General features: G+C 25.4%; 1 protein-coding gene across 1 annotated transcript; it reads left to right on the forward strand.

Moving 5' to 3' along the window:
- The first annotated feature begins 660 nt into the window (after positions 1 to 660).
- Positions 661 to 19601, forward strand: LOC112684610 (serine/arginine repetitive matrix protein 1-like). The gene is made up of 9 exons (XM_025556219.1): positions 661 to 842; positions 6122 to 6334; positions 7898 to 8069; positions 11922 to 13271; positions 13360 to 13673; positions 13751 to 13836; positions 14523 to 14587; positions 15134 to 15306; positions 19326 to 19601. The coding sequence occupies exons 1-9, from the start codon at positions 831 to 833 to the stop codon at positions 19329 to 19331; spliced, it is 2391 nt and encodes a 796-aa protein (XP_025412004.1). The 5' UTR covers positions 661 to 830; the 3' UTR covers positions 19332 to 19601.
- The last annotated feature ends 1913 nt before the right edge of the window (positions 19602 to 21514 follow it).

The following is a 21514-nucleotide window of genomic DNA, read 5'->3' on the forward strand; positions in this document are numbered from 1 at the left end:
GGCAACCACAGTAATAAAGTTCAAGATTGTGCATTAGAAAAAGTGCTTAATTTAATATACATAAGAAATATGAATATATAAATAAATAAGAAGTGCTTAATTTACAAGTGTTTAATGAACATGAAGATTATACTGATTATAGTGTGTACATTAATAATGTGTTGTACATAATATTTTTGTAATATAACAACTTAAATAATATAATAGAGATATTAAGTTCATGAACGAATAGTTCATTTGAACTATACTGAACTGTTTCAGTACCTGTAACTTAAGAGTTCACAGTTCGAAAAAAATTGGTAGCATTGTATAAATGAAATAGTTCGCGAACTTCTTTAAAAATTCTCTGTGGTTCGTTGTTCGAAATCCTATAAATGGTAAACAGCTATTTACAATTAGATAAGAAATACCGAATTTCCCATAAGTAGTGTGAACTACTATTGAACTGTGTACTGCTGTAGTAATAATGATAAAACGAATAGTTTATTGCCAAACAATATCAGTATGATCAATAAAATTAGTGAACTACGTGAACTTAAGAATAGTTCATCTGTACTATTCACTTGAATGAACTGTAAACTAATGAAATATTCACAGAAATTAATTAAACTTTCCATCTCTATAATATAATATAACAACTTTAAGTTTAGTATAAATTAAACATTGATATTGGCTATATTGGGCTACCTGACTTATACTGGCTCTACTGGCTATACGACTCAAACATTATCTGGCAACCCTGGTTGGCGCGAACACATTAATCTTATTGTCCACATTTATACGTTAATCTTATTTTCCACGATTTATTTAAGTTGATCGATTAAAGCATAATGGATTACAATGTAAGTATTAATTATAATATAATATATTATACAGGTCACAATATTAGGTACTGATTATATTTAAATAAGGAATGCAATTATTTTGCCATACAAATTTTAAGTCTATTTTTGAAGTATTAAAATATTGTGTGTAAAACTTGTTGAAAGTACAGTATATGTATTTGTAAATTGGAATATATATGTAATACCCATTATTATATTTATATAGAATATTTGAAATTTTTCTATTATTAAACATATTAAAGATTTTGACTATATGAAATAATTTTATTCTAAAGGTCATTTTTTCAGTCCATAATATTTTTTTCGTTATTGTTAGATAAAATATAATGTCTTTAATATATTACAATGTTTAGTGTTTATAACTTTTATTATAATTAAATATTTTTATAGTAGGTACTATAGTGCTGTAGGTTTTCTTTCATAACTTTTAACAAAATGTTAGAGTTACTTTGTTACTTAGCCACTTTGTTCATGGCGAATTATAACATTAATTCTTTATCATATTTTGTTGTGCATGATAATTTCTATATTGTATTTTAGTCTCTTGGTATTTCAACTTTTTCATTATCTTACTAGAAGTTATAGGTTCTATTCATAACATATAATAGTAACAAAGTATGTTCATTTTCATGATAACAAGTCCATTTGGCAGATGGAATCTTAATAATATTCCTATTGTATCCATTATTTTGTTCTTGGTATCTTTGTAATAGTACAATTATTTTATCTGCACTGGCAATAATAACATTGCTTAAATTCAGCTTTATTTAGATTTATGTTGCTATATCTAATTGAATTTTGAAAATCTATGTTTAGAGACCGATGCATTTCTTTATTTTGATGTAGACATTATTTTAAACTTGTGATATTTTTTACCGAAAACAGATTGCCATAATGTTGAGAATTGATTATCTCAATAATTTTATTTGGTCTAGCCAGTATTTAAAAAAAAAATTAGCACATATTTATTTATTTAATATTTATTTACACTGCTGTAATCCTTGCAATCAAAGATTTTTTTTTCTATTCTGTTAATATGAATTTCTGTCAACTACCATCTCATGAAACCACATCAAAATTTATATTATCTGTAGCATTTAATTCTAATCTTCTCAAGATTTGGTAATGGTCCAATACGTGACCTATGTCTTAAATGTATAGTACAAATAATTTTAATTAACCTTTTTATTTCACTTCTCAGTGTCGTCAATAACTGTATTGTTTCATTCCATATTCTTATGAAATGTCTTTTATATTGGTCAAAAAGTTATCAATAATGGTTTTTGGATTTTGACACGATCTTCACTACTCTAGGAGTTGTCTATCTAGTACTATCTAGTAGACGCTTCATTCTTTTAATATTATATTTGAATTTTATTATTGTCCATAAGTCTTCAATTTGTAGAGTATGTACTCCTGTTTCCGAATCAATAAAAAATTGTAAATGGTTAACTGTTTAATGAGTATATTCATGATGATTTAATATTGAGTATGCTCTCCATTGATCATTATAAATTGTTCCATTTTTTATTTAATTTTTAATAATTTGTAAGAGTTTCTCAGTTCCAAAATACATAAATATATTCTCATAAATAGAATAAAATGCCCACAATGACAATAACTGTAATAACCAAACATGTAAATTAACACAATCTTATCGGTAAGTCGAGTAACATTTGTAGGTTGCATATTGGACCGTTACCCAAGATTTGTTGGTAACTTTAGTTTATCCAAATTTGTATCAAAATTTAACAATGTTTTTACAGACACTGGCAGTCGCACCTTAACATTTATTTTTAAATCCAAATATTTTACGTGATGTCAAACTAATAATGATTATTTGATGGTGACGTAAAGAATATAATTTTGAATCAATTGATATATTGTTTACCTTAAAAAAAATTTTCATACCTTTAAATATTTTTCTTTTCTGATTATTTGTTCTATAAATGTACTTTTGTACATTCAAGGAATAACATAAAAATTATAGCACGGCCTAGTGCATAGGCAGACATTTAGTTGAATTTTTGTGGAGGGGGCTATAATAATTCAATGTAAAATAATCCATAGGGGCTTCGCTCCACATCTCCTTCCCATGCACAAGTAAAATTATTACTATTAAAAATATAGATATTTAAATTGTATTAAAAAAAATACACTAAATAACGTATATTTAAAAAAAATTAATATTTTATTTTAATGATAAATATCTATTTGTATCAGCAAAGATATTCAAAATATCACAGCTTTTTTTTATTTTTCGATACCTATATCTTTTTCAATATATAGTATTGAAAGATTGCTGAACCTACCTTAAACCAACGATGTCCTTAGCTAAGTTTTTATATTTTTTTTTCATCGCACTGAAACTTCTTTCGCAAGTAGCCGAACTAATTGGTTTTGTTAATGCTATTGTAAATAGTTTTGTTATTATTCTTATTTTACAATTTTCAAAAAAAAAAAAAAAAACAAATATAAAAACAATGAATAACATTTTTAACAATTTTCGATTTTGATGGAGCTAAGCCCTCTTCCTCTTCATACGAAATAACAATATAAATTATTAATTTTACTGATCTTTTTTACGAAAAATGTTATAATCTTAAAAGTTCTTTAAAAGATTGACAGGTGGAGCATCATAACCAATTAAGTTCTTTGAACAATTACACAAAAAACGTAATAAGCTAACACATTCTTCAAAATTTTAACACATAGAACAACACAAATTAAACCGTTCATCAAACTTTGAAAATAATGTTATGAATCAAAATTATCTTTTGACTATTTTGAACTTAAAATTATTTAAGAATAATAAGTACTTTAATATCAAAATCAAAAACTTGAATTAAATTTAGTCCTATCTTTACTAATAACTAAGATAAAGATTAAAAATATACCTCAACAGCATAATGTGACTTTGAAAGAACTAAAAAAGCTTCAGCCAAAATAAATCCAATAGCCGATCATTTATTTTTGATAATATAAGATGATATACTATTATGATGATAATATAGGTAATAAGTTATTATGAGTAATGATATAGTAGTACATATATCCATATTCTTGAGAGCTTCCAAATTTTTTGGGTATCTCAACATCTTCATCAATCTCCGTGATTTGTTTATAATTGATTTTATACTTTCTATTTTAAATACATCTAGAATCGATAGTTGTAAAGTATGAGCAGCACATTGCATACTCCTCAATACCTCCAATGTACTGACTGCTGTACCTAAATCGTTGAAGATTGAAGGCAATGTCTCTTGATTATTTTCATTTTCTTGTTCATTTATTATATTATCATTATCAGAAACATTGTTACTATTTTCTTCGTTTATATGAGCTTGATCATTTTCAAAATTGTGTTCATTTTCAGAATGTTCAAGAAATAGAAACATTATTCAAGAACGTATAACTTTAAAGAATTCGAGAACATATGACTGTAAAACATTCTTCTGATTAAATGTTCAAGAACGTATTATTTCAAAATATTCTAATTAAATGTAAAGGAACTTATTATTTCGATAAGTTTTTTTTAATTAAATGTTTAAGAATGAATAACTTAGCAATGTTTATTTGGTCTATCATTCAAGAACTTTACATTTTTTTACATTTTTCTAGTAAAATGTTCGGTGAACCATTTAATTTATAACGTTACAATCTAAAACCATTTGTTGAACATATTGATTTAACGTTTTATCACAAATAAAGATCAAAAACAAATTATGGAACTGAACCAAAAATGAACGGTTAAGGTGACCCTGGTCCTAAGCTTGTTGTTGTTGACTTATTGGTTGAATTATTGGTTCTGAATTTATATTAGAGCTTTTTATTTTATATAAACTTAAGAGATACAGAAACATTAGTTATTTTTTTACATTGTTTGCAATATTTATTTATTTATTATTGAATACTAGATATGCCCAATTACAATGTATAGTATACATAATAACTAAGAGAAAATTACATAAATAAAAATAATTACATAAATATTTCTCCCGTGTACATTTGAAAGTTGTTCCATATTTCATCCTGTTCTTTATATATTTTTTTTTATTGTATATTAAAAGACTATTTCATTTTATTTTTATTTTTTTTATTGATGAAGCCACAACTACAATGGTTATTGGCTTAATACATAAATAGTAATATTAAATTAAATTGTACATTTTTGTTAATTTTAAAAATTTAAAAATTTTGTAAACATTTTCCGGATCTGGACTTAGTGCTTGCTGGAAGTTGTCGGATATTTCTAGACTGTCCTTGATGTCTCTATATTTTAGGCAGTTGCAAATTCCATGTTTGACTGTAAGAGTTACTCCACAAGTGGGGCATAGGGCAGGATCCGTTCTGTTCATGAAGTGTCTGTGGGTCAACCATGTGTGGCCAATTCTTAATCTGTTGAGGATTACTTCCTGCCTACGAGGTAATGATGTAACTGGCCATGGATATATTGAGGGTGTTATCTCATTAAGTTTGGTGTGCATTATTTGCCATATCTGTTGCCATTGATTTGTTATAGATTTGTTAATTATGTTTTTGCTGTCTTGTAGGGTATGGATATTAATTTGATGTGCATCAGGAGAGGTAATGGCTTGTTTGGCGTATGTGTCTGCTAATTCATTTCCTTGGATTCCAAAGTGGTTTGGCATCCAATTCATAGTGATTGATTGAGATTGGAGTTCTAAAGACGATATTTGGTTTTGAATCTTTCTGCTAATGTCGTTAGGTTGAAGATAGTTTTGGATGTTGGTTAAGGTGCTTAGAGAGTCACTGAGTATGATGGATTTAGTTATTTTATTTTGTTTAATGATATCGAGTGAGTGAGAAATTGCGATGGCTTCAGCGGAAGAAATTGTACATGAGCTAGGAATCTTGATCATTATTTTATTCTCTTTGTAGTCTTCAAGCAATGATTGTAGTTCACTGTTATACGTTCTTGGTAGAGTTTTGCTTTTAGGTAGGTCTGATATTGAAAGATTTATATCTATGTTTAAGATCCATGGGGGGACTATGAGGTTTTCGTGTTTAATGACCCCGGATGGGTCGATGGATATATGTAGAAGTTCGTCTTTGATGTATTTCATTTTATTATAGCATATAACAATATAATAATACGCGGTCTACAAATTTCCTACATTATATGAACATAGTTGCTGGTTGTGATAAAGCCTTTAGTATTTTTATTTGTTAGTAATAATGTAACTTATATCTGTTTTTAGATCCAATTATTCATCTTTTTATTTTTAATAATTTAAATACAATTTATTATTTAGAGTATTGATGAAGATGATGTTGAAAAATTACGTCTAGCTGCTCTAATGTCTTTTAAGAAAAAATCCAATGTACCAATAAATACAATAAGTGGTATATCTGGAAAATGTTGTCAGAATAAATTCGCCACTTGCAATTCTTTCAATAACCCTTCAAGAAATAGAGGACGGTTTCCTGTATCAAATAGACCCTATAATAAACGCATATATCCAAATGTAAGTTACTATTAATAGCATTTTAGATGTACTATTTTAGATTCTGAGCGGAGTGAGAAATGTAATGGTTTTGCTATGATGTTAATTTCTTTTTTTTTTTTTTATTCTGTCAACAGTTTTTCTCCCTCTAAACTTGCTCAAAAGTATCAAGTGTAATATTTTTTCTGAAAAGTAATGTTCTTGAATTGGAACTTTAAAGAGGTCATTTTTCGATTTTCGAAACAGTACTCGAAATAAAAACGGTTAAAGGAGAAAAACCGTACGATTTATAATATTAAATAATTACGGACAACGTTTTCTATCAAAAATATTGTTTCAAATAAAAAATGACAAGAGATATTTTTTGTTGTATTTTAGATTTTGTTCCTTATGTTTAAAAGTTCGAAAAATTTTAGCCATTTTTGAGCTATTAATTGATATTTTAATTTTGGGAGTTTTTTTGTTGTAATTCGGTTAAAAACATTCGTAAAAACTTGAAATTTGGGTTGTTTACTTATATTATCCTTACCTAGACATGGTAAAATTTTCGAAACATTTGAGTGACTTTTGAGCTTTTTCTTTTATTTTATATATTTTTTTCATTTTTATGATATTTCCTAATTATAAGGACGCCTTCACACGTAGTCACTTAGCAGCGCTGCTAAAGGAGAAATACGAACACATACGGATGGTTTCACACACGACCACAGCCACTGATCTGAAGCGCCACAGACGGCGTCAATGGTTGACTTCGCCACAGAACGGTGCATCTAAAAGTCGTGCTTCTCGAAACAGAACATGTTTTTAGATTGGGGGTTTCACACGCAACCACAATCGCGCGTCTATTTTTGTAGCTGGTCAGCAGCGCGTTAGTATTGCGATTAATCCGTATAACGAGTTCAATTATTATTTTAATATCAGTCTTTATTGATCATTCCGAGTACTGTCAATAGCTCTTATTTTTTATTTTTGATACCAGATAAAAGTTCTTTGAATGTATTTTTTAACATACGAAAATATGAAAAAAAAAATTTTCATCATCTTCTATGTCATCAAATAGTGTATAAATAATCCTCTGTTCGGTCTTTCCAGAAGCAGTGGATGTACCCAGAATTTTCTTGGTGTATTTTTACATTTTTTTATTTTTTTAATTAATAACATCGCTAGCAATAATTCAGTTTCCACGTCCATTTTGAGACTGATGTGGTATGTTTTTGTCTTCACAAACTGTCTACCGATACACATTCGTAGTACCAATAATTACGCTTCTAAAAATATGAGCAGTACCACTAACGCGCTTCTAAAAACATGAGCAGCGCCATTGATGCGCTGCTAAGAAGCGCTGCCAAGTGGCTACGTGTGAAGGTGCCTTAAATTATAATTATATAAATCGTTCTTATGCTATTCTTAAAACTCTTTGTTTATCACCATAGAAACAAATAAAATTAAATAAAAAGTACCTCGTTCTCTCAGAATTGTTTCTTATTGAATGCAATCATTACATTCAAATTAAATACAGTAAAATTGCACTATCCTGTCTGAGTTATTTATATATGATGATTATTAATTACTCTATTTTTACAGCTTACTTTTCAAAGATCTTCTCATACAAATAATAATTTAATTGCTATTATACCAACTGATGGTGAAAGTGCTAATGATTTAGTATCAAACAATTTACCTAAACCTTCTAATTCTAAAGTATTGACTACTGATGGAACAAAGACAAATGATGTTCATAATTTGAATGATGGAGGTAATTTAAATTAGATATAGAGTATTATATTTCCATTAAAATATAAAGTATATATAAGTATTTAGATTGTAAAATGTATGCAAACATTTACTTATTTATAAAACCAATGACAGTCTAAATTATGATGTGGCACAATAATCAACAACAATTTTAAATTGACCCTTTGTTTACATATTATCCAACATCTTTAAATCCCAGACCATATGACCCCATGGAATTTTAGAGATGCAGTCATGCCCCCACAAAAAACCACTAATCATTTACTTACCAAAACACTGTCGTAACCAATAGCCTAAATTGCCATTTAAAATATAAAAATAAAATAGTTATTGTTAATTCCTAAACTGTTAGTATTTATTTTTAGTGAATGTAAATATTTATTACCTACATTTTAATAACAAATAATATAATTACTTACATTTAAAATTTAGTTTAATTTAATACTTAAAATCTTTTAATTGTTTTTATTTTTTAAAATTGAAATTTTTCATAAATTATTTAATATATCTATTTTTCTTCTTCATGTTCCACTTTTATTGAAGGTTGAAAATAATCATGATTATATGTTTTTTTGCCCTTAATTGCACTAAATAGTTCCTTAGTGTTGTATTGGAACCACTCTAGCCAGCTTGTTCTAGGTCTTCCTCTGCTTCTCTTCCCGCAAATCTTTCCTTGTGTTATGGGCTGCAAGAACTGATATTTTTTACCCTAAGCACATGTCCAAAATATTGCAAGTTCCTACATTTTATAATCTTTATCATCTTTAGATCTTTACCAATTCTTCTTAAAACTTCTGCATTTGTAACTTTGTCGACCCAAGATGTGTAACATAATCTTGTCTTACTCCTTTTTTATTTTTATTTCGTCTGGGAAATCGTTGTCTACTTTAATTTTAGCAGTTTGATTCCAATAGAGATTTGAAATTATTCGTATATCACGGCTTTCAATATATTTATCCTTTAATATTTTTATTAATTTGTCATGCTGTATGTTATCGAATGCTTTGGTAAAATCTATAAAACAAGCAAAAATACTTTAATTGATATCCAAGAAGCACCTTTGCATAAGGGTATTTATACTGAATAATGCTTCTCTGATCCCTATTTCTTGGTTTAAATCCAAACTGCATCATACTTATGTCATTCTCCTATTTAACATATATTCTTTGATGTATGATCTTTAAAAATAATTTCAGGGTATGGCTCATATTAGGGCTATTGTTCGATAATCTAAACGTTTTTTTTGGGGTGATTTTTCTTAGGCAATGTAATGAAAGTTTATGTCAACCATTCATCTTGATTATTTCCTTATGCATAAATTGTATTGAATAAATCAACTAACTTTCTATGTTATCATCATCAAACAATTTTAACAGTTCAGAAGATACTTCATCAGAGCTTGCTGTTTTTCTTGATTTGGCACTATTTTGTATATTTGTTGTTTCTTCTTTCATTATATCGAATCTTTCATCCATTTTTATGCTACTTTATTCTGGCCTATTTTGAGAGAATAGTTCTTGTGCATATTCCATTAATTTTCTAATCCTTCTTTTTGTATCTTTTATTATACTACCATATTTTTCCTAGAGTGGGCGGTATGTGAAATTTAGCCACCAGTATTCGGTATGTATTTACATACCGGTTTTTAATGGTATACCGGTCTATCGGCGTATATCAATAAATACCGAGTGGATGATAAATAACGCTCGTTCGGTAATTACCGGTCACTCGGTAATAATCGCTCGCTCGGTATGTATTGCTTGCAGAGTAATTACCACTCACTTGGCATATACCGTTTGCTCGGTATATTCTACTCGCTTTGTATATACTGCCCACTCGGTAAATGCCATGTAAATAATAAATAACTCTAATACCGATTTTAAGCGACAAATTGATAGATTATCGTTGAGATTTGAGAGAATAATTAATTTTATTATTATTTATGCTCCCAAGAATAGGAGCCCCCATTATGTGTCCAATTTTGTTTTCAGTGGTTTATCTTATGATAATCAGATAATATAATTTAAGATTAGCTGGTGAAGTTTGGTGTCCCACTCATTGTTTATAGTAGTTTTTTCATTCCTTAGCCGGTCTACATGAATAGTTCATAATAAATACTATAAAAGTATAAAATATAATGCCATTTAATAAATGTTTGATTCATTTTGCACTATCGAATATCCTATAATGTATTTTTATTAAACGCCATATGCCCTTGCGGCTGCCGTGTAAATAGTGTATGAAATTGTCATATTTATTATTTTTGTTTTTTGATAATGATTACTGATCCACGGTAAATTACGATAAAACGGTAAATACCGTACATTTGATATATATATCATACATTCGGTATATATATGTATAGTATATACTGAATGTTCAGTAAATACCGAAAGATCGGTATATTGGCTAGTGCAAGACGTTGATATTTATAAATACCGGTGACTCACCGGTATACCAAAAATATCGTCAACTCTAATTTTTCCCTTATAATGCCAAATTTATTTTTCCTAGCATCTGCGTAGTAATTATCTGCGATTGAGGCATAAACTTGTATCAGATTAATAGTCCTTTTATTACAAGCAATATTAAGCATCATAACCCTTTCTGATATATGCATATATCCAGTTGTAGATTTATCCACTATGATAGCAACGTCATAGTGATGTCTTAATTCACTGCTGCTTAAATGATATAATTTGTGTTCACCATTTTTTGTTCAAAAATTACTTAGCTCTCTCCACTGTGTATCACTCACTCTAAGAATGTTGAGTTTTTTTCTCTCCATTTATTTAAAAATATTCTCCAACTTTTCATCTTCAACCAAACTCCTCACATTCCAAGTTGTAATCTTCTGAGCTGAGTCTCTGACCATTTAAGGTCTGCTGGGGACTGAGAGCCATGGTTATAATTGTCTCTGCCATGATAGATTTATACTTGGAAAAAATAATATGGTGGTTTTACGTTGCCTTCTATGAATGAGACCATACACTGTATTCAGTTTCTCTCATTTATTCATATCTAAGCCTTTCTGACATTCTTGTATCTGCCTTGTATAATACTAATGTAGCTGCTGCCCTACATTAGAAATTACTGGAATCACTCGTTTGGAGCTTTTCACCAGTAAGAGCTCAGGGTCCTCGGCGTTTGCTAAGCCCGTAACACAAGGTGTTCCCCTAAGGGAAGAAATATATCTATACATATTATACGAATATTGTAGTTTGAATAAAAGTTAAAAACTATTGTATAATACAGTGGTCAGCAAATAATTTTTATTGGAGTCCTAATGATTAAAATAATAAATCAATGAGGTTCAGTGATAAAAATCTTTTTCAAATCTATATAGCAGTATAAAAATAAAAATAATTATTTGGTTATTATAATTAATTTATATTAAAAATTACAATATTAGGAGTATGAAAATAAAAGTTGTCAGGGTCCAGATTATTGCCTTCTGCCAGTTGCCGACCCCTGGTATAATATTTCAAATTTTACACGCTCTTATAGATGTAATTCTGCATGTAAGCAATATTCATATATTTTATTGAATATTTATGAATAATATAGTACTTCTCTGTGTGCGAGTATTTAAAAACACGCTAAACATTATTTAAATTGTTGCTTACTTGTTACTATAATTACCATCATGGTAAATCAAAGCAGTTTGAATATTTAAGTTTTACTAATTATTTTATAAGGTAAAATTTTCTATTTTAATGCAAATCCCTAAAATAACTACTTACTTGACTAAATAGATTAAAAATGTATTTTATTTTAAGAATATGTATTATGTAAATAAGTTTTATTATATTTTCTTGGTTTGTTACATCATTTTTATTTTTTATGTTTTCAGTTTCTACTAAATTCAGCAGGTTAGATAATGATTCTGGTTCTGAAGAATGTAAAGACAGTGAAACAGAAAGAGACGGACAAGAAGAATCAGATGATGGTGATGTCTTATCCCTTGGTGAAAAAGATGAAGATTTGGATGATCTTGAAAAGTTAATGGATATTATGGAAGCTGAAATTAATGGTGAAGATGTTAAACCATCAAAAAAAGTTAAGAAAAGTATAAAACAAAATAATAGAAATAAGAAAGAAAAAAGTACAGAGTTGAAAATGAAAAATAAATTAACTGTGAAAGTTGATGAACCAACTGTTATAAATCCACCTAAGGTTGTTAACAATTTAACATCTCTAGTTAATCCACCTGAAGAAGAATTAGAATCAATTAAAACTCTAGAAGGAGTAAGAAATTCACCAGCACAATGCATTCTATTAAATTCTCGTATTCCCTTAAAATCGCCATCACCACGTAATAGAAAGAAGTCAATATCTCCTTACAGTAAACTTCGAAAAAGATTACCATCAAGATCTCCTACTCCTGATAGATATAGATATTCACCATTACGTTCAAGGCCCTACCGTAGATCCATATCACTCAGAAGATCGCCTAGAAGATTATCACCTTTAAGGGAAAAAAATCTTTCTCCGAGGAGATACTCTCCCTTAAAGTCCCGATATCCCTATCGTTCACCATCTTCAAGGAGAAGTCGTAGATCTCTATCACGAGATATTTCGCCAAAAAGAAAACAACTGTCTCCATTAAGGAGAAGTAGGTCTCCTCTTAAGATTAAATCTAAGTCAAGGTCACCTAAAATTAGAACTATTGTTAGAAAAAGATCACCTAGTCCATTAAAGAAAGTAATTAGATCAAGACCTGTATCCCCTAATATTCGCCTTAAAGATAATAAAATCTTAGATGATGAATATTTGAAGAAAAAAGAAAAAATCAAACCTGTGGATAAACAAATAGAATCCAGGTCAATAGATCCGGTTTTAGAAGCAAGAAAAAGAAAATTTGAGTCCAACAAGTTGGTTGAACCCTCGAGCAAAAAAATTATTTTAAGGAAAACTAATTCAATTCAAGTAACAATTCAGACTGAAAATAAAGAAATGCAAAATAAAAAGAATGAACCTGAAATAAAACCAAAAACTATGCAACTAACAAAAAAATTAAATAAAATTTCACAATCCTTTCCAACTCCTAAAAACATAAGCAAAGAGATGAAAAAGGATTTGAAAGTAATAAGATTACAAAGAACTGTTAAATTAAATAATTCTCCAGAAAAAATAAAAGATAAAAAAAGACCAAGAATTGTGTTTGGACATGATGATACTAATGATTTGCTCATTGATCAAGGTTTGTATACATATTTTTGTAAATATTTATTATGTATAATATTTATATTATTATTTTCGGTAATATTCTATTAATTTTTTATTTTTAGAGGGTAGATTTAACTATCATAAAGAAAAAAAAAAGAAAACAATGGTAGTAGAATCTGAAACTTTAGAAGTATCTAGTGCATCTGAAGAAGAATCTGAACCATCAGTAGAAGAGATGTCTGAAGAGAATGAGGAAGACGAAAGTGATAAAGAAGTTGGACAAAAATCTAGTGATGATTATGAAGAATATATTGAAGAAGATGAAGGAATTCAAGAAAGGCAGCAAATAGATGATGAAAAAGTAACTATACAACATAATGATCTTGTTGATCTAAGAACAGAGTTAAAAAGAAGGAGGGCTCTTCGTTTAAATACGGTAAAATTTAAACTATCCTATTTAATTAACATAAATTAATACTTCAAAAACAATTAATTTTCTCTTTCAAATTTTAGATTCAAGTAGAAGTTAAGAAAAAATCTGAATTGTTTTATCCTGCTCGTTTATTACAGTCTGCAATTAAAGGTGTTGTAGGATCAAGGTAATATTTACAAACTTAAATTACAATAATTATAAATTTAAAATAAATTAAATCTTTACTTTTAATCATTTTATATTTAGTGTAATTTTTATCCATTTTTTTTTTTTTTTATAATTGCTAATTTTTTATTATTGAAATATACTTATTTGAATTAATTTAGAAAAACTTTACATTTGAAAATGTATTGATTCGGTACTTTAAAATGTTCATTTTATGAATTTCTAAGTACAATACATTTTAAAAAATAAAATACATAAATTGGGTAAAAATTAGTGTATGGAAACTTTTGGCGAAAATAATATAATTGTATGGGTTGTCCAACTGAATTTATCTCTACGCAAACCTAAATTTTACCTAAATTTACCATAAAAATTAAATAATTGATTGTTGAGGAATGGAATGTTTTGTTTGATAAATAAATATGCTGATGTTTAATATAATATTTATTGAAATAATTTTATAAATCAAAATGTAATGCATGGAAACTTTTTTGTTACTGACTACAATATACAGTTAGTGTCAATAATTATAATTTAACGTTCCAAACTAGTTGTGTATATATATATATATATGTATACAAATGAATAAAATAATATTATTCTACAACATATTTTTAAACTTATGGTTAATTTTACTAATCCGTCAAGTTTTTTTACTTAAATTAACACGTATTTAATATTTTTCAGTGGTTCAAATGAAGTAAAGATAAAAAAACATTCTAAAATTCCTGAAATAAGTATTAAAACCAAAGGTATACATACATTTTTTTATTTATTTAGAAAATACGTATTTTAATCTACATAAGAATTATTTTTTATAAATATTTGATACAAGTTAATTTTTTTAATTGAACCATAGTGTTCATATTTTGTAAAATATAGCTTGGTTAAATAAAAAAATAATAACTTTGTTTGCATATACAAGTATTTTTATAAACTTATGAATCTTATGTTAATATTTTTGTAATTTTAAATACATTTTATTTAATATTACAATAAAAAGCATTTTTAGGAAATTTTGATGGTCAAAGAATTATTGTGATGAATATTCTAAGACTAGAAGATACTTAAGTATTTTATTTCCAGAAAGTAAATTTTTTTCTTATACATAATTTATAAACTAAAATTATTTATTTTAATAGTCTTTAATTTTTAAATTCTTAATGTTTTCCATCTAATTTTTTTTTATACTTAATTTATTTAATATATAGAGCAGGTTCAACTAATGTATTAATTTTAACATAGTTTGAAAAAAAAAATAGTTTATAATATGTTTATTTTTATTTGTGTTTATTTAGATCAAAAAGTTTATGACAGTGAAGGAGAATCTTATACAAATGTCAAAAAACAAAATGCTAAATTAAAAAAAGGTCCCATGCATTTAAGCACAGTTGTTAATAGTGGTAACACAATTCAAAAAGGATTTAAGAAGATCAAAAAGTGTAACATTAATGTTACAGATTTCGATCAGGTATTTTATATCGTAATCACATGCATTTTTTCTTATTGGTCATATTATTCCAAATTCATACAATATTTTTCAAAATTCGATTTTACTGTAGTTAGTTTTAAATCATAACGAACTGATAAAACTACAATTTTTTTTTTTGTAATATTGTTACTTATTCATTATTTATTTTTATTCGTATTTATAAACCTTAGACATATGTTACTTTCTATTATTTAATATATTTTATATATATATATATTATAATTTGTAACAAACATAAATTGTTTCAATCAAAAATTATCATGCATATATTGGATAGATTAGAATTTTGATAATTTTTTTACTTTTATTATTTGAGAGTACACCACATTTATTTAGTTATGAATCATAAAAATGTTATTTCTTTTTTAATGAAAATTAATTTAAATTCATTCATATATAAGAAAAGTTAGTTGTTTTTTTTTTTTTTTTAATTACTGAAAGTTCTAAGATAATTTTTGTTTACTTATTGAGTATAAATGTTTATTTTTTATACATATAGATTAAAAAATGTAATCACTGTATTAAAATTCTACAGTGACATAACTTAAATTCTATATTTTTAAATATTTAAGGATTTTAATACTTACATAATACATTTTAATTATGAAGCTTTAGTTATTAAAGGGATACCACACCTGTATATTTTGTTAACTCATTGTTAATGTTTTTTATGTTATTTTAATTTTTAAATAGTTTATGAACTTTTTCAATTTTGTACTATGTAATTTGTGCAAATCTCACTTTTTCAATGTCCTAAGGATTGAATATTTCTAATTTTAGAAAATTTAGGTCCGGATTTTTAAAAATACAAAACACTCATTTATCCGGTAGTCTTGCTGTGAGTACCCCAAATGTAGATTAGGACTAATTAATCAAATTATCATTATAGCAGATATATTAATGATAATCATTTGTTATTTTAATATCTAAGCTTGGTCTATTACTGAAATCAGATTAGTTATGTATAACATTTGTTAGACTGAGAAACAGATGCTGGAGTGGAATGTTCTTAATTAATTAATTTCTATTGGTTGTGTACTTTATTTTTCTGTACTTATTAAGTATATTATTATTTTCAAAAATTTTCATATAAACTAATTTAATAAGTACTTAACAATTGAAAGGGAGGGTTAATTTCATCAAAAAGATCAATAAATTATTATATAACTCTAATTTTTAATATTTTGTTAAAAAGAATATCAGATTTTTCAAAATCTAAAAAATAAATATGTTATATTTGTGTTTATATAAAATAATGTTACCAGATAATTACGTTACTTGATTAAACTTTAAATTATGATTTTTTTCAAAATTTTAATTTGGTAACAAAAGTTAATTTTTAACATATCAGACTAAATATTTTTATATTTTATTTCCTAAATGTTTCATTGTTAAAATAAACAACATTTATACTCTAATATAAACATATTTAAAATTATTTCCCTTTTCAATCTTATTTAAACTTTTCATGTTCGTTAGAAAAATATTTTTCTTTTATTACAAGTTCATACTATATTATATTATAAAAATGTTTTAATAGTTATTTTTTAACAAAATAATTAAAATATTCTATGTTATAAATGATTACAATAAATTTAATTTATAACAATTAATTTGATTTCTAATCAACAATTCTAGTCCTTAAAATTTATATTGCTGTACATTATTTTTAATTAATATTATTCCTACCAAATTTCCATGAATTGTATAAAATAAATAAATAAAATATATTGTAATTAAAAAAAATTTCTAAGATACTTAAATATAAAATAAGAAAACTATAATCTAAAAATTAAAAAATAAATGTAATGAAACGGAGTGAATATATTATATTATAAAGTTATAAAAAGTTTGGAATTAAATTTCAAAATTAAATTATGAAATTGCAGAAGTTATTATTTTATTAATATTTCTTAAATCAACATTATTATTTTTATTAATAAAATGAACATTGCAATTTCAATATTGGATATTTATTAAATAATTTACTTCCCTGGTTTAATTGAATTTCCAATTTTATCTATAAACCTCATTTTTATAGTAATTATTATATTTGTTAAATTAGTACATTATTACTATTATTTTTATTATTATAAAAAGGGATTACACATGGTTGTATTCTCATTTTAAATAAAAAAAAAACCAACATAGTACAGTTAATATATAAATTAAAAATGTATAACCTAAGGGCAAAAATATATTATTATTATATGTACCTGCATTAAAAACAATTGAACTTTTGTGTTTTTAATGGTCATTAATTTTATAAATGACATTTAAATAAAATTGCAGTATTTGAAAATAAAGCGTTCAAAAAAGCTCATTCCTTTGATTATCTTAAATTTTCTGCTGTGTTAGCTTATCATGGATATAGTTCTTTTTTCATGTGAAGGAACATAATGAAATTATATTCATATTAATTTAGAGACACTTAAACAATTTTTTTCATTTATTTGATTGTTTATTTATTCTTAAATATAACTTATTTTTAAGAGTTAAGAAAACAAAAACTTTTATTATAAAAACTTAATATTTTCTAGCTATCTAATTGATTCGCTATTGGTGGTTATTATACAGCATTGATAATTAATATTCTATGTTTATTTGCAACCTTAAGTATGGGTAGTTCGCATTATTATATTTTTCTTCAACTAAAGTTATTTATGTATAAAAAAAAATATCAAGTCAGTTGCTGTGGCCTTTTCAGTGTGACATTATTAAAGGCCGGAAAAATGATCAATTACATTTTGTAATGTTTTATTTCCATTGTGGAATTTTTATAAAGCCAATGTCAAAAATAGTTATAATTATGATAGTAAATTTTTCAAATTCAAATTATGTAATATCATTTTTACCTATATTTATTATTTTTCCTATACATTAATGAACTTATTGTTAATTAATTATTCATATAAATTGTAATGATTTTTGGATTCATCAAAATATTAGCATTCTTCAATAAAATAAAATTGATTCAATACCTTCTGTCCATATAATCAAAATTATACAATAACTGATTAATTTTAAAACATAAAAACACTTAACTACTGAATATACATAATTAATTTTTTTAGATATTTTATATCAAATCTGATAAAAAAATGCTCAACAATTTAAAAATAGAATATAATTTTACTCTGATTGTATGTGATATTTTATTTATGTATAATTAGTTTATACTTATATCATTGATTATAGAATAATCAATTGTTATATTTAATGTACTAATATTATGCTAATATTAAATTATTTTATAAAATGTTATATATATATATATATGAAATAATTATCTTTTAAGAACAAAATGAAACTGTATATGATTGATAATTACATTTTTGTATATAAATAATGTAATTATGTCCATTTTACAAAAGAATTTATGAATCAATGTTTAAAAATTATAATTGATTAACATCAAATATTTTCTAATTATACATATTTTAAAATTATTAATTTTTTTTGTTTGTATTTGATTTGTCGTCTTAAGCTATTTTGGGAAAATAATTTTATCAGTATTTATTATTTATTAGTCAATGGACATGATCATTTTTATTAATGTTAAAATCATATTTAATATTATTAATGAATAATGACATATTGACTAATATAATGATCTATTGTAATTATTTAATATATGTATATGTTTTTCTTATTTGATGCCTTTAAAATTATATTTATTTGGGTTATATGAATTATGTATTGGTTGGTATTTTCGATTTTAAGATATGGATTATTTTTTATAAGCTTCATTTTATTAATTTAAAGCCCTTATATTATATTTGCAATTATAATTATAAATAATAATTAAAAGGGCTTCTAAATTTAAATTATATATTTGTTTATTTTTATTTTATTTTTTTGTTATTTATTATTATTTTATGTTTGTTCACTCCGTTGCTTAATTGTTATATTGATACAAAATTTGTAACATAGATATTTAAGTAATCAGAACAATGTTGATTTTTAACCGAAATTTGAATTTTTATATGTTGTCACAGATGTAGGTATTGAAAACAGTTTTTTTCAACTATACACCAGCAACGATATTTTATTTTTATGGACACAAAATAAAACCATATTCAACTTGGATGGCAGTCAACTTGTGACAACTTTAAATGTTCCGCTGTTGCTCATATATGTTTTGTTATTATTTTTATGTATACAATTTCTTTACATATGTTATGTGTTTGTTATTTTATTTCATAATTACATATGTAATTATGATAAATGAGTTTACCAAATGTATTCTGTTTAACTGGAAAATAACTATAAAAGAATGGTTTGATATGATTATTTTAATTATACATACATTTAAACACATAAAAATACTTATTTATATAATAGGTTCCTACTATTTTATTTACCAAACAACCACTTCAATTTTTTTTTTTTTTATTGTATCTATTTTGGTTGTCCAAAACTTTGAAAATAAATAAACTGTTTGTTGCATATCTAATAAAATATAACTTATAAATTATTACTTTTTTTTTTTTAATCATTATTGAATAATAAACCTTTGTATATATTATATTAACTGTACAATGTAAACACCTAATTTGTAACCCATAAAAAAAATAGTTTTTATTATTTAAAGTATAGTATGTAATCAATTTTTATAAATGTCTGTGATTATTTTTCATTTAATTGTAAGGTAAAATATATACAAACAAATTAAAAAGTTAATTATAGCCTTATTGATATTGTAATTATTTATTTTTTATAACCTTAGTTTCTTAAATTTTCATCTTTTTTGTTCTTGAATTATTATTTTTAAATTTTTAGAAATAAATAATAAATACATTAATATTATAAATTATAAACTGATATACACTGTATTTATCTTTCGTGAGAAATATGATAGTACTCATTCTTGTGTTTAATTATTTAATGATTTAAGGTCTATTTACACACATCCATTCCGAGTCCGATCCATCAGGGTACCCGAGTGCTCAGAAATATGAAATTATCGTAATCATATGTGTATATTCACATATGTCTGATCCGAGCTTTCCGGGCTTTATTCAATCAAAAAAATATTGTTTGTGACTGATTTCGGACACGGAATAGTGCTGGATCGGACATGTATGAACAGGCGTCCAATTTTATTTTGACGTATTTTATATCATATTATATATATTATACACTATTTACTATTTTTATCTTTTAATTTTTGACATAAACCTATCATATACCATGTTCATCATCAGTTTATTATTTTTTATCATCAGTTTGTAATACGCAATTGACAAACACATAATTTTTATTCTTTTATATTATATTATTTTTATTCCAATTATTTCTAAGTAGAATATGGAGTGAGTATTGAGTCATTCGGAAATATTCATAAAACTTGCTCATCGTCCATAAGTTCATTATATAAATTTTAAAATTCCACTTCCAGTGCTCTTTTTTTTCCATAAATCATGTATCCATAAAGACCGTTTTTTTTTTCTTTTTTCAAGTTGTCGTTTTCATCAAGAATCTGGGCTATCACAATTAATTCATCTTCGTTAAATTCACTCATGATATTTAACTATATATAAACTTGAAATTTTTTAAATTTGAAACAACCCGTCCGTTTCCTAATCAATTGTACGTATTAAATGCTAAATAAAATAATCGTATGTTACTTCCCCCCCCTCCAAAAAAAAAAAAATAAACCTCATCCATATACATTCACACATATACACACAAATCTCGAGAGTTAAAGTCCAAATATCTGTCATATCATAGACAAATATTTTCTTTTTACTTTACACTTTTTCAGTAAAACAACTTAAATAATAAAATATTTTCTTTTAATTATTATTAAATCAGTAATTTTATAGTTCGTTGGCATCGGGACTTGACGCTCGTTCCACGAAAACTTTTATCTGTTATTTCTTATACCGGGTTCACACTATTGCAATTTCTTGTATGCTTTTTCCCGCATGCTTATTTTTACTCGTGCAAGAACTTAATTGAACAAATTTGAACGCTGATAATACGCATGCAGTCCAACATGTTGGACAGAAATTGTATGCCAGTTTATTCTCGAACACGAATAGTTAGTTAACTGCATGATCAATGTGATTGTGTTTTATGAACTTTTAACATTTTTTTAATAACAATAATAATAATATTAATACAATTATTAATATAAATTATTTTATTATATTTTATAAGCTTCTTGCTTCTTTTTTAAGAT

Source organism: Sipha flava, unplaced genomic scaffold (assembly GCF_003268045.1).
Source record: "Sipha flava isolate LNK unplaced genomic scaffold, YSA_version1 252_pilon_pilon, whole genome shotgun sequence".
Lineage (NCBI taxonomy): Eukaryota > Metazoa > Arthropoda > Insecta > Hemiptera > Aphididae > Sipha > Sipha flava.